The sequence below is a fragment of the Bradysia coprophila genome, unplaced genomic scaffold (genome assembly GCF_014529535.1).
Source record: "Bradysia coprophila strain Holo2 unplaced genomic scaffold, BU_Bcop_v1 contig_358, whole genome shotgun sequence".
Lineage (NCBI taxonomy): Eukaryota > Metazoa > Arthropoda > Insecta > Diptera > Sciaridae > Bradysia > Bradysia coprophila.
The window spans coordinates 3,866,130-3,881,092 of NW_023503616.1; the positions used below are offsets into that span (position 1 = coordinate 3,866,130).

At 37.8% G+C, this 14,963-nt stretch overlaps 1 protein-coding gene and 1 long non-coding RNA gene across 2 annotated transcripts in view; one reads left to right on the forward strand and one right to left on the reverse strand.

Moving 5' to 3' along the window:
* LOC119081298 overlaps positions 1-10,534 on the forward strand; it is a 27,933-nt gene extending 17,399 nt beyond the window's left edge. The window contains exons 3-4 of the long non-coding RNA XR_005088475.1: positions 6,487-6,489; positions 9,967-10,534. This is a non-coding gene — a long non-coding RNA (uncharacterized LOC119081298). The remainder of the gene's footprint in view (positions 1-6,486; positions 6,490-9,966) is intronic.
* Positions 1,861-12,922, reverse strand: LOC119081290. The gene is made up of 6 exons (XM_037190052.1): positions 12,278-12,922; positions 4,780-5,011; positions 4,647-4,715; positions 4,510-4,585; positions 4,324-4,444; positions 1,861-4,258 (listed from the first exon to the last, which is right to left on the reverse strand). The coding sequence occupies exons 1-6, from the start codon at positions 12,370-12,372 to the stop codon at positions 3,337-3,339; spliced, it is 1,515 nt and encodes a 504-aa protein (XP_037045947.1). The 5' UTR covers positions 12,373-12,922; the 3' UTR covers positions 1,861-3,336.
* Between the last annotated feature and the right edge of the window lie 2,041 nt (positions 12,923-14,963).

The following is a 14,963-nucleotide window of genomic DNA, read 5'->3' on the forward strand; positions in this document are numbered from 1 at the left end:
TAAAACAATAGTTATAATTACTTATCAATGGGGCAAATGATGGAAATGGTACTCCTTATGTGAAAATTGCCGATCGAGGCGTAGCCGAGGTCGGTAAACACACAAGAAGTACCATTTCTATCATGTTCCCCATTGCCAATACCTATATTTTATTCAAAAACTTGAGATAAAGTTGTGGATCCGTGTAGTAAAGTTAACTTTACCTCACGTTTTTGAATAAATAAATTGAAACTGATTATTGAGCACTTCCAATCAAAGTTCTGAAAGAACTCTTAACCTGTTCTTTCAGAACCTTGCTTCCAATAGTATTAATGGGAAATCAAAGTCCCAGACGGTTTATCTAAAAAAAATTCAGCCGGAACTTGTGTATATAACAGAAGTTTTCACCCATTTCTTTCTTCGACTCATTGTTGTGGTTTTCTTTTTTTGTAACGAAGTTCACCAAATATTTGTATGCAATAAAACCTCCCAAAATCTTCTAGATATCAAATATTTATTATATTTCAATCACTTTGTTGATAAAGTAATACCCAAGGATATCCTCATAGTTTATTTGCAATTATGACCATAAATACTTTGACATTTAGTTACATTTTGTAACGTGACTCACTATAGAATGAGTCATATCAATACTCTCTCTAGCAAACAAACTCTCAGCTATCTGTGTCAAATTCACAACTTATTTCTTTGTATTCTGTATTCTACCAAGACTATTCCACATTTTGACTGACTACGCTGTAATGTACATGTAAATTTCAAAGGCTACTTGATTCGTTAACCACCTCAATAAAAGTAGTTTGGTTGCTAGAGAGGGTATTGGTCATATACGATAGATTAAATATAGTTTTTAAAATTCAAAATAAAATATTTTCCTTTTTGGAAATTTAAAAAAAAAAATGTTTACAGTAAAAAAAAGAATCTAATTCATTCTCATAGCATTTCATATTATTTTCATTCCAAGATGTAATGCACAAAATCACAGAAAAAGAGGGTCCAATTCCAGCGTAAAGGAAATAGACTTGTAAAATAACAACAACTAAAAATGTTTATGTGATAACTTGTTCTTTCCAAGCACGGTTTTGTCACATCTTCAAATTTACAATTTTAATTTGAATTTATTCACAGTCGCTTCGAAGAAGTAAAACGGAAAGCGGAAGTGAAAGTTTAGTATTTTCAATTGGAAGCTACATTTAAGATAATTAACCCTGTTCATCCGATATCGACAACGACGACACAAATAAGGGATGAACTCTGGTTTGTATCCCCTTATAGCACAACACGTAATTGTTTGAACATTTTTATTTTTATTTGACTAATTGGATCAGAGTCATTGAGTCAAAACAAATATAAGTTCAAACACTGCTATCTTTTCTGGAAAAGATGATACATTCATGTCCCCACAATAATTCCTCTCTGAAACTCTGAGTAACACAATAATAGCTCAGATGTAAAAATGTAGTTTCATGAAATGCTTTATGGAAGTTTAAATTAATGTTAGGGCCTAATAGGCCCGGCCTATTTTAAAATGTACATTTGACGATGTTGTTCACCAATGCATGCGTTTGTGCTATACATCTCCTATAACAAAAAGCTAAAAATAAAAAATAAAAATCCAGAATTTAAACAAATGGACGAGCTATTTGAACAACACAATCAGTTCTAACAAACATGTGAATTGGTAAAATATGGATTAAAAAAACAAAATTTATTAAATAGATAGAATATTAGTTACAATTATAAAATTATTATATCGACATGTTTTAATGTTAAAAATCTAATTTAAAACAAGAGAAAAAAAGTGAGCAAAAGTAAAAACACTATCACTTCAAAAATGTCATTAGAATATTATGATTTGAAAACCTCGACGAAAAAAGAATCTCTCTCTCTCTCTCTCTTTCTATAAACATTAATATATTATTAGTCTTGTCGCTTCTAATAAGTGAGCTGGTATAGAATTGATTCGTATTCTATAACATTTCCGGCTAAATCACCTATAACAGAGAGCTTATACGTAAAACAAGGTGAAGCTTGCGAAGCTCGCGTACGGACACAAGTATAATACGAGTGATTTAACCAGGAATTTTATAGAATATTTTATTGCATTGACGGTCGTTATGGACTCTCTTATTCAGTTAACTTCTTCCATTTTATTCCAATCAGTCGGGACCTAAATCAGAGCCCATTTTGGAGAATTGAAATTTTTGAAACTTCTCAAATGTCAAAATTGTCAAAATGAAGAATCAAGTAAAAGAATTTCAAAACATTTAATCTTCGAAAATAGGCACTGTTATGAGTCCTAGCGTTTAGCTTCCTAGGTAAAACTTTTGCAGCTAGGGAGCTAGTTGTTTTAACTTCAAATATATGTCAGATACAATGTAACGACCGGCAGTGCAGCAAAGTCTTAAACTAAATTTACATACAAATTTATCAATTTTTTAGGATGTGTATAATATAATGATAAAACACACGAAAGTTAGATAACGAAAAAAAGTCATTGATTAACTCATCATCCTTCAGTGCATCAGTTTCGGTTGAAATCCAAATGTTTCTTAGCCTAACACAAACGGCTAGTTACCTGTTATCGACAACGGTGACAAAAATGAGAGATTAACTCAGCACTCAGTGATACTCGGAACAAATAAAGTACTAGATTGAATCGTTATATGGTGATACTCTGGCCGTTTAAATAAGGTTGATAAATAAATGTCTATTGTTACTTGTATGGAAAATGCAAATGAATTGAAAGAAAATATAAAAATTTGTCACATCGACATTGACAGCAAAATTTGAGGTAGGAAATATTTTCGTCGAAGGAATTTTTTTTATTGTTTCGAGGACATTGGTTTCTGGATCCGGGAATCAAGTAGCACATTTTGAAGTTGTCAATTCGTATTTTAGAACATCAGTTCAGCACAAGTGGTAGATACAGAAAAACATAAATGCTGCTGGAGTAGATTAGAAAGGTAAATGTGACAATAAACAATTTATTTTGGTTCGTTACTCAATCACACGTGCTTTTTAAGTACCGCGTTTAATATAACGGAACAACGCAGGATTCCAATTGTAGAGCATTTCTTGTTGTTCAAATATCTTTCGAACAAAATCTTAACACTACGATCATTCCGTTCGTTAAACAATTTGGATCACCGATTGATTTGAACGCAAAACTGTATTATTAGGCCAATCCACTTAAACTATACAATAATCCTTAAAAATGAAACGAGTGATGTAAAAGTTTATATCCACCGAAAAAGCAATACTTGAGCTCTGGATCAAAGCTCCAAACGTTTTTTCAAAAATATTTGTAACTGTTTGATTAAATTGATTTGAAACCCCCTATTGCAGTAAATTCTCACTACTTGCACTTAAATTTGGCAAAGATTTGAAAAAGTTCCTATTATCAGTAGTCAATTGATTGGACACATTATTCAGTGATAATCGTGCCGCATTTGTGGCAGTTAATTGATGCTGTCGTATGTCCAATTCAAGCATTTCTTGAATGTTTAATTCCAATGGATCATAGGTGCTCCCACTATTCTCGAATATTATATCCGTTACATTAATACCGGGTGCCGGTTGTTTAGAATTTTGAATCGATGAATTCGATACAGTAGAGCCCAACACACTTGTCACATTAAAAATTGGAACGATCGCATTGCTGTGCTGTTGCAAAAGTTTAGTGTCCGAATACCTGCGAGTATCCTTGGCTCTTTCTGGTGATGTAAATACGGTTGAATGTCGTTGGTACAGTCGTGGATAGTCGGTGTCATTGAGAATGTCGTTATTCTCCAAAAATATTGCTGAGGAAGGCGGATGCTGGCCGACTGTGCGTGGACTGACTTTGAACAAATTAAGATCACTAGTTTTTGTTGGATTTGGCATCTGATTTGTGTCATGATGATCGCCTGAACAGCTCGCTACTGGACTGTCAAATTCTCCCGAATGTCGAACATTTTCTGACATGTTATGCGCTGAGTCATGGAATTGAAGTGGTGTCATGCTACCGGATCCTTGTGGACAAGGCTTGAACGATGATTGACTGGAGTCGTCCAACGTCCAGTCACGATCATAATGAAGAGAGTTATTTTCGATGTTGGCCACAATTTGGCCGTGTGATGCACGATTATTGTTACTTCCGGCTGTGCCCATGGTTGTCGACGAATTTCCACTTCTCGGTAAATAATTTCTCAAAACTATCACAGGTGATGGTGGAGATATCGGATGCATTTTTTCCGGTGCATTTTGAATCAAAAGAATTCTGGCGAATGAGAATTTTAAAGTTATTTTCACTTCTTCAGAATAGATGGTGCCAGTGAAACAAACCGATTTCGAGCTCTCCACCGATGACATAGTTGTAGATATTGACGGCATTGAATATACATAAACACAACTCCTCCAGTCAAACCCACAGTGACTACGACTAATTTTGTCCAAAACGGCCAACCTTTAAAAATCAAGTTTTTTTTATCAACAAAATGAATCGAAATTAGATAATAATGATCTGATTACCAATTAGGCCCCGCTTTACTTCTTCAGCTGCGCGTTCAATAAGTACACAAAGCGACCAAATCACACATAATGCAGCCTGATAAAATCATTGTAAACAATAAGCCACCAGCCGATTAATTAAAAAAAGAAATTCTTACCGCACAATGGAACAAAACAGCGCAAAACAATCGTCTTCGCTCAACGCCCGACATATCCAAAGAACGCCACTTTAAGATCGAAAAATATTGCGATTTATAGTTGGAACTGGTAGTATTGATTCTTAGTTCTTACCTCATTGAACGGCTTAATTTTTGTGTGCATAACAAATGGAAATTTGCACAATTCGCAAGAGTTCGTTTCGGATGCAGTCAGCCATTGTTGTAGACATGTATGATGGACATATTTTAAACTACCTGAGCAATAGCACGGTGTTAGTAATGGATTGAACGGATCACTTTCACAATGGCATATCCGGCATATGTCACCGCTACTCTGGGAAGCTTGGCTACTACTCGAACCAAATCTGTGGAAAATTAAAACAAATTAAATTACTAGGTTAGTGAGCCTCTAATTTCTCCTACTTTTCAGATAGTTATTAGTGGATATCGTTGAAATGAGTTCTAATTGCAAAACTATCCAATACCAATTTAGTTACCACCCTTCAAAATAGATAGACAGCCCACGAATTAAAAAAAAAACTACTACAACCAGGGATTATTTTTGGAAATTTTTTCCAACATTTCCAAAAAATTTCCAAAAATTTCCAAAAACTGCGAACCGAAAACCCAATTTTCACAAAATTTCGAACGGTTTTGGCAACTCGTGAACTCAGCCTTGCAATTTAGCTGACTCTCAAAATTTTTGTTTGATTCTTGACAATTTCCGCTTTCAAATGAAGTCGATCATGATTAATTTGAAAGATGAGAGCGTCAATAAAATCAAACAAAATGATTGAGAGCCGGCTAAAACACAACATTTTTTTTCTACAACATAAATTTCAATTAGTTTATTTACTCAAGCTATCCTGCCATTTTTTCTACAACATAAATTTCAATTAGCTTATTTTGAGAACAAGAGTTGCCAAAAACGTTCGAAATGATCGAAAAATTCGGTTTTTGGACGTTCCCAATTTTTTGATTTTTTTTGGCAATTTTTTTTTTCAAAAATAGGCTCTGACTACAACCAAGGAATGCTGATATAATGAGAAGACACGCAAAACAATCGAATTAGATCCTCGAATCAGAAAAAAAAAACTTTTTTCACAAATTCGAAACATCACGTTACCACAATCCCAGAATTCTAAAAGAAATGACGATTTTGATTGAAAACGTTGTGCATTCTTGATTTCAAAGAGGAGGTAGGAGAAGGGTTTGAAGGTGAGAGACAGATGAAGCGGGTCTAAAAATCCGTAAAAAGGAAGGACGAGATTTATGAATGATGACTAAGGCAACAGTGCCGAATTATATTAGACAGATTAGTGCGAGGGTGAAACTACTCGGGTAATTAATTGATTACACACACTCGGAGGAAAATTGCCGGAGCATCCGGTAATTAATAGGAATTGAAGGAATTGACTGGAAATACAAGAAATAGAACGTAAATGAAAGGAAATACGGATAAGTATGATTAACGAAAGAACTAAGCGAATGCAAAAAAAAACTTGATCATCTCCCTCGTTGCAGGTTGTTAGTCTTGGCTATTCGGTTTATAAAATACAGTTCATTCGCTGATTGTGTCCTTTCATTTACTTCGTTCGTTTTCTTTAAATTTGAAATGAATCTTAGAAAATTATCGAAATAAAGACAGTTTTTAGAAAATTGTTTGTAAAAAGTAGACAATGAATTGAATGTTAACAGAAAATATAGTGGAATTATTAGAAATTAATAGGAATCAAAGTGCAAATCCGCCAAAACAGAATTAATCTGGTAATTAGGAACTAATTCTGTATTTGAAGGAATTGAAAGGAACTGGAAATTAATTTGTCACCATATTGACCAGTGGGTCCCTCTCGGATTAGTGACAATGATGAAGATGGCGTTCCTTGTGTAATAGGTATGGTCACCATACTATGGTGTGAAAATTTTTAATATTGAAAATTGCTACATCTTACATGAAGATATTACTTAGCATTCTTCATGTCTAATCACAGAATTATGACTATATTTTGTGTAAAGTAAGCAAGAACAAGTGGGCCAGAGCCACAAATTCCTAACTCAGTAGCTTTATGAAATAACACTAACTTAGTGAAGGTCATAATGTCAGATTGGATCAGGACAGGACTGATGCTATTGCGTCAGTGCAGAAATATCTTAAAATTTTGTCTATGTTTAGCTTACATGAGGAATTAAATAATAATAAATGTACTTGACGAAGTGAGTTACTCCTCGTAAAATCCGATTGATCCTTATGGCTTTAAATACGATTCTTTCATCAAAAGTTTTAAGTTCTATATATCGCTATGAAGCTCGAAATGTGAGTAACAGAGAATGAAAAAAAAAAAAACAGAAAGTCGCAAAAAGCTTACTGATATACATTTTGAGTTAATCGAGTCTTGTTGATTTATTTTGCTTGAATTATTTAAAAAACAAAATTAAAACAACTATAATAGGAAGTACAAAATAAAAATGACTCATAAAAGGTTTCTGTAAAACGATAAGGAAAACAAACTTTTAACGCATTCTAATTAAATAACTGACAATAAATTCGACTGAAGGCTTTATGCTCAAAACGTTTTAGTAAACAAAATAATTATTGCACTTTTATCGCCACGCATGTACATCAAATACCATTAAATTTGGAATTTAAAAAAATTTATGGACATGAGCGAGCACCACAAACTAGGTCCAAATGTTACGTCATTTAAGAATAAGAAAATTTCCGGTCAAATTTCTTTTAAATGTCCCCTCTCGTATGTCAGGAAAGTGATAGCATCTTCGAAAATTACGAAGGAAATACCTGACTAGAGGGAGAGGCTAGTTTTTGGATTTTTTTGGTGAAGGCATGGTGACACGGAGAGTGGACCCCTCTACCGAGAGGAACGCTACCTGTCCTGAAAAGGAGACTTCATAAAAAGGACTACCGTCTTTTTAACCCTACCTCAGTCTCCAAATGGATACTAGAGAGATAAAATTTGCACAGATCAACTTGCACCACTGCAAAGCTGCCACAGTGAATGTTTGCCGTGACATAGCAGTGGGGCATACAAATGTAGCAATGATCCAGGAACCCTGGGTAAATAACTCTAAAATAATGGGCTTCGGTCTATATAGGAATAGAGTCTTTAGCGCTGGCAACGGTGGCAGGACCAGAGCGGCTATCTATGTGGCCCCTATCCTCGAAGCGATGCTCATGCGACAATTTTCGGATGAAGATACCACTGTGGTAAGAATCACTCGTGAAATCGCTTACGGTGGAGACTTTCTAGTGGGATCTTGTTACATGCCCGATACGGCCGAAACGCCGTACACTGAGCTTTTGACTAGAGCAATTGAATTCTCAAAAGAGAAAGGGGTCCCTATTGTTCTGGGCTGTGATGCGAATTCACATCATACGGTCTGGGGAAGTACGGACATCAATCGAAGAGGAACTCTCTTGCTCCAGTTCATAGCAGATACGAATCTTAGTATCATGAACAGAGGAAACATTCCGACGTTTGTGACTAGGAATCGAAGAGAAGTACTGGACCTCACTCTTGCATCGGAGGACTTAGCGGATCAAATCCATTCGTGGAAGGTCTCTCTGACGCCCAGCTTTTCAGATCACAGAACTATCAGGTTCAGCTTGAAAGGGTGGGTGACAAAGGTAGTGAGGTTCAGAAACCCCAGAAGGACAAACTGGGAGCAATATAGGATGTTTCTAAAGCAGCATGTGGAAAGAAGGCTTGAGGAGATCATGCCTAAATCCTCGGCTGAACTGAATGAGGCTGTGGAGGAAATCACGTGGCTGCTGACGAAAGCCTATGAATCCGCATGTCCGGAAACGAAGGCTGTTCGGAAAAGTGATGGCAAGCTCTGGAGCGCCGAGGTAGAAAGACTTAGACTCAGAGCTAGAAGAGCGTGGAATAAGGCCATGAGAACGGCCACGGATACGGACTGGGCCACGTATAAAGAGGCCCAGAAGGCTTTCAGAAAGACAGTTTTGCACAGAGCTAAAGAGGCTTGGAGGAGGTTCTGCGCAGAAATGGAATATGTTCCAGATTATGCCAGGATCCACAAAATTCTCGCTAAGGACTCTAAGCTACTGCCAAGCTCGTTACGGAGGCCTGATGGCAGCTTTACTGGTAGTGGTGAAGAAACGGCCAAGCACTTGCTAGAGGCTCACTTTCCTGGCTGTGGAGGCGATAAAGCCGAAGTTGAAACACCAGATATCTTCCCTCCAACGGAGGAGGACTGGGCCTTGACTAGGCGAATTGTCACTATGGAAAGACTAAGATGGGCTATAGGCAAGTTCAAACCGTTCAAGTCGGCGGGTGATGACGGCATCTTTCCGGCTCTTTTAAAAGAAAGTGGAGAGATACTGTTGAAACCGCTATGTGAGGTATTACGAAGCTCCTTAGCCCTTGGTCACATACCGACCAAATGGGAAAAGGTGAAAGTAACTTTCATCCCGAAACCGGGAAAACCATCTCACTGCACGGCTAAGGATTTCAGACCGATCAGCCTTTCGTCGTTTGTTATGAAGACTTTGGAAAGGCTGATAGATTTCTACATCAGGGATGAAATTCTGGCGGAGTTTCCGCTTCATTTCAAGCAACATGCGTACCAAGCAGGCAAGTCCACTGATTCAGCCCTGCATAAGCTGGTAGCGAAGGTGGAGCAATCACTGCTGGTGGGAGAAGTGGCCTTGGGATGTTTTATGGACATCGAAGGGGCCTTTGACAACACCAGTTTTGATGTCATTCGCCAAGCGTTGGTTGAGAGAGGAGCGGGAAGGGTGATAGTGAGATGGGTGAGCGCTATGCTCAGAGACAGAACCGTTGAATCACACGTGTGTGGTCATAAGACCAATCTCTGGGTAGCGAAAGGATGCCCTCAAGGAGGCATACTATCACCAATACTCTGGTGTCTTGTAGTAGACTCCCTCATCAAAAAGTTGAATGATGAGGGAATCTACGCTCAAGGGTACTCGGATGACCTGACGATTTTGATCAGGGGAAAGTTTGAGAGTACATTGGGAGACCGTGTGAGGGCTGCGTTGAAGATTGTGGAAAAGTGGTGCCACGAGAAGGGCCTGAGAGTGAATCCTAGAAAGACCGACCTGGTGCTCTTCAGCAGAAGACGCACTGGATCGGAACTTGTGGGTAGGATCAGGCTATTCGACGTCAACGTGGAACTCTCGCCCCAGGTTAAATACCTGGGAGTGACGCTTGATAGCAAACTTAACTGGATTGCTCACGTCAAGGACAAAACGCAGAAGGCTTTGACGGCTTTTTGGATCTGTAAGAACTCCTTCGGGAGGAATTGGGGTCTGCCGTCGAAGGCTATTCTGTGGCTCTATGAGGCCGTCATCAGACCCATGATATGTCATGGGTCGGTGGTGTGGTGGCCGAGACTAGACATAGAGAGAGCGCGGAAAGAGCTAGGGGAAATTCAAAGGCTAGTGTGCATTTGCATAACTGGAGCTATGAAGACCACAGCTACCGCGGCCATGGAGACACTGCTGAATGTACCACCGCTCGACCTGATAATTCAGGCTAGAGCCTTCGCCACGGCGGATCGGTTGGTGCAAAATGGCTTGTGGACTTCTAACTTCCGGGCAGGGCATGGGAAAATATGTGGCGTGGTAGAAAGCCCAGTTTTCGGCATGCCCAGAGACCGGATGACACCGGTGATTGACTTCACGAAGCGATTCGACGCTACCTTCTTAGGCAGAGCAGACTGGCTTAACGGCTGGCCTACTGGCCTATCAAGGGGAAGTAAAGTCAGATTCACTGACGGTTCGAAAACTCCAAATGGAACAGGAGCTGGAGTGTATGCCCCCGAAACGGGGCTAGGCAATTCCTTCCACCTGGGAGAGATCGCCAGCGTACCTCAGGCGGAGCTTTATGCGGCACTAATGGGAGCACATGAAACTCTGCCTATAGGGACGCAAGGCGAAGAGGTCCTTATATGTCTTGACAATATAGGAATGATCAAGGCACTCGTATCGCCCGTAGTCACCTCCAAGCTGGTGAAGGAATGTAAGGAATACCTGAACCTTCTTGGTCTGAGCAATCGGATCAATTTGGTCTGGGTACCAGGACATTCCGGCGTGGAGGGAAATGAGGAAGCAGATAAGCTGGCCAAAGAAGGCTCGGCGGCTCAGGCAAACGGGCCAGAACCGTACCTTCCGATTCCCCAGTCAGAGTGTAAAAGAGCACTGGAAGACTGGGTTAAGCGTAAACACGCAGAACGCTGGGAAGCGTATAACGGAGGCGTTCACACGAAATGCTTCTTCCCTAAGCCTAACAAAAAATGGGCCAAAGATTTGCTCAAAATGGATCGAAATCGCATTAGAAGAGTAGTAGGAGCGATTACGGGACATTGCGGGCTGAATCGGCACATGAATAAGTTGAGGCTTTCGGACACTCCGAGATGTTCCTGCGACCTAGAAGAAGAAACGGGTGCACACTTGATATGTGACTGCCCCAAATTTCTTCAACTAAGACGCAGGATGCTCGGAGACTACGAGGTGGTTCCTTCGGAAATTGCTGCAATAGGACCTGACATCTTAGACAGGTTCCTATCGGCAACAGGAAGGCTACCATGATTTACATGATGACCGGGAATGGAAACAAAGGATCAACAGATCTGTGTTTCGAGATCTTAAATGATCGTCCCAAACTGATAAATCTAAAAAAAAAAAATTCCGATAGTAGGCAACAAGTTAGGAGGTCAACAAGTGGAAAATGTTTTCTATTTGTGTAGGAATTGCAGTCGAAAACGAAAATGATTAAGTAAATGGTGGAACTTGTGAGTGAAACAAAAGAACTGTCACGTTAACAGAGACAAAGCGTTTCACGTTCGCAGCATCGAAGAACATGTGTAAATGTTCGAGCTGGATCTTACTTAAATATTTTTATAGAGAGCTTTCAAACTCAGTTTGGAGAGTCGTAAAAGAGTTTTTTCACTGGTTCATAGTTTACAGAGTTGGCCAACATATCATAAAGATGTTCGACGGTTAATCAATCATCTGTTATCGACAACGACAACAACAGTAACTAATGAGCTCAGCCTAATGCAGTCTTATAATGGAAAACTTATGTTAGAACGAATGAAGTAAAAGATTTTTCGTCAGTATCTTGAAAGTACTTCGATAAAAAGACGTAATAAATTCCATAATTACATTTCTGATATATGCTTGTCGGCTGCGACAGGCTAATGACTTAGCGAATAGTCTGATAGTACTACCCTCGTCATTTAAAAACGTCAATAAACTAATAAAAGACCAACAATCGTTTGCACTTGCTTTGAAGTGCTGTTTTCATTAATCTCATTTTCTTATCTTTTCTATTTACTGCAGAGCCAGAATGGTCAATTAGAAAATTGCCTAGAAACAAATGTTAGCAGAGAGTAGCAAACTTAACATTCTTGAATATTTAAATAATAATTCCAAAAGCCGCCTTCAAACGAACGCGATTAGTTGTTCATATTTATACCAAACACTGATAACCTAATGATCGGATTCGTGCGTAATGATTAATACGATATTTTATATGAATAACACAACAATTCAACATTAACTTCGTCTCAGATGTTTATCGATTTTGTTATTACAGTGAAGCAAAATAAATATTTATGAACAATCGTACCGTGCTACGTTTGATAAATGGGCTGTCCCGAGACTCCAGTCAACATTTTCAATATCTGACGAATGTTTTCCGCTCAATATATCGTTGTGCATCATTTTACAGCTAAAATGAATGAATTTTCATAACAACAATTTTCCCAGCTTAAACGCGAAAACAGGAATTTTCTTTGTTATATAATTTAAAAACTGTGTTTGTACACACACACAGTTTGTCTGGTCTCTTCATGTGGTTTCGAAATCACAATTAACTTGCACATTAGTATTTTAAAATGAATTTGTTTCACTCAGTTTACTTTCACTACGGGAAAAAGTTAGTTTAGACTCAAGTTAATTTTCTTGTTTTCAAACTGCACAACCGAGTACAACGAAAAGAAATACCAAAGTCTTTGAAGTTCACAAAATATTTGTTTGAACTGCGCAGCTGTACGTTTTATTTTTATTAGTTAGTAGCAATACGTGCAAATTCATTTATAGAAAAATATCACTATGATCACCGCTTGATCTCACTGAAACCGATTAATTTATTCACGTTTTGTTACGACATTATTTTAAAACCATATTATGGCATTAGGTGAAGACGCATACCTCGAACCAGATAGATTCGGTTGCATGTTTCGTTTTAGTCATAATAATCCTTCACAACGAACTGTCAAAAACTTGCCACATTTCGCCGATCGAATATAGGGTGAATGAAACATGAGACTGACACATCTATTTAGCATATGATTAGTATATTGATTTTTTTAGTGAGTAGGTAACTATTTCTGAAATGATACATCTTGTGCACTGAGCGAAATTTCCTACGTGTTATGCGTGTTATGCTATATGTTAAGGTAGTTATACAGTGGGCTCGAATATAATACGTGCGAGACGTATTTTGTTTTGCAAGAGATTTAAAAATATGAATTTTATTGAATTCACTTACACAACATACACCATATTAACAGTTGACAGTAGTTATTATACATTTTAGAAGTTATTGGTAACAAATATTTCAAATTAAAAATTGACTTCTTCTGGAATATTGAACCGGGGACGTCTGGATCATGAGCCAACGATCTTCCTAATGTTGAAGTACAGTAGTGTTGGTTGACATTTCCTATTATTGAAGCGAACTTTGAAAGCCATAAACGTGTGTGGCGTATAAGTTACTCAGGGCACGTTATAACGCAACGCACATAAAAAATGTTACGACATTTTTTTAACATAATTGAATTTAAGTTCATAAAGAATGAGGAATTAGTTACGACTTGATGGCAAGATAGTTGTGGACCTGGATCAATTATAAATAATTTCAACTTAAACAACTTTCTGAGATGATTACGAAATGAAACTAGGTACTTTTGAAAGGATTTTGTCGAGAATTTTTCTACTTTACAAAAATAATTTTTTGTCGTTTATCTTCTTCGTGTTACGAAATATCAATATGATTAGGACAAACATTCACTGTATATGCTGTATATGTTCAACATACGTGATAAGGGTTTAACTTCCGTCCCACTAGTAAGTTATTCACATCCCACGTACATCACCACAATACGTAACACATGAATATTCAAATGTGACAACCGAAATACGTAACTACTACTATTTTTCAAAATGTCTCACGTATAGAAAACATGTATCATATAGGTCAGTGAAGTATATTACACCTCTCCGAGAAATTTTACACATACCCGGAGTATTGTCTGAATTTACTTTTTCTGGGTCCGAGGCGAATACGAAAGCTTCAAAGTTTAATGGAGAATGTCGACGTCGACAAAAACCGAAGGCAAAGGCATCAAAATTTTTTATTCTATATCTGACGATTTCAACTTTACAAATTATTTAAATTGACTTTTCCGAAGTTCAAAACAAGTTGATTATAACTTACCTTGCGGGACTTGTCATTGCATTTTTGCATACTAATGATACTTATAAAATAAATAGTCTCAATTATATTTTCTCTTTTTCATCAAAACAGTCTCTACAGGCTATTTAATCCCATCCGGCTTCTTTGGTATTTAACTTTTTCTTCCAGAAAGTTGGCCGTACAGATGTGCGTGTCACATTTTAAAGTCAAAGACTCTTAAATGACAATTGAGTTACATTCTTTACTCCCGATTCATTTTACTTCAACTCAGTGACGAAGAAAAATTTTTGTTGCCTTTAATAAGAGTACTAGTACTCTTAATGACGCATGCTAAAAGGCTTTTTTAGCGAGTGGTAAGGCTAAAAACTGTTAGGATGTCACGTAGACCGCCATTTTATTAGATACGCGGGGACACACAAAACAGAATTCACCTACTATGTAATTGTCAAAGAGAACCCATCTTCTACGAAAATATATCAAACTCGCGTATCTGTATCTGCGAGACCTCCCCAAAGTTTACAGCCTTGAGGTTCCAGCACGAGCTGGAGTCAGCTTAATTTAGGATCAAGGTTTTGTGCATAGTGTGCTGAAAATGAGCGACAAACAAATCTTCTTTTATGCCTGCCACATGATGTGTTTTATTATAATCGACTTTCGGATTCGAGTGACAATTATTTGGTTGCATTAATAATTATCATCATTGGAATGATATCTCAAATGATAACATTTCGAAATCGAGGCGCCAAAAGTTGATTCTGTACTATTTCCACTAAGTGTCGCTGCCGTCTGAAATTCTCGACAAATTCGCCTCAATTCGCTTATGTCAGTCGAAAGC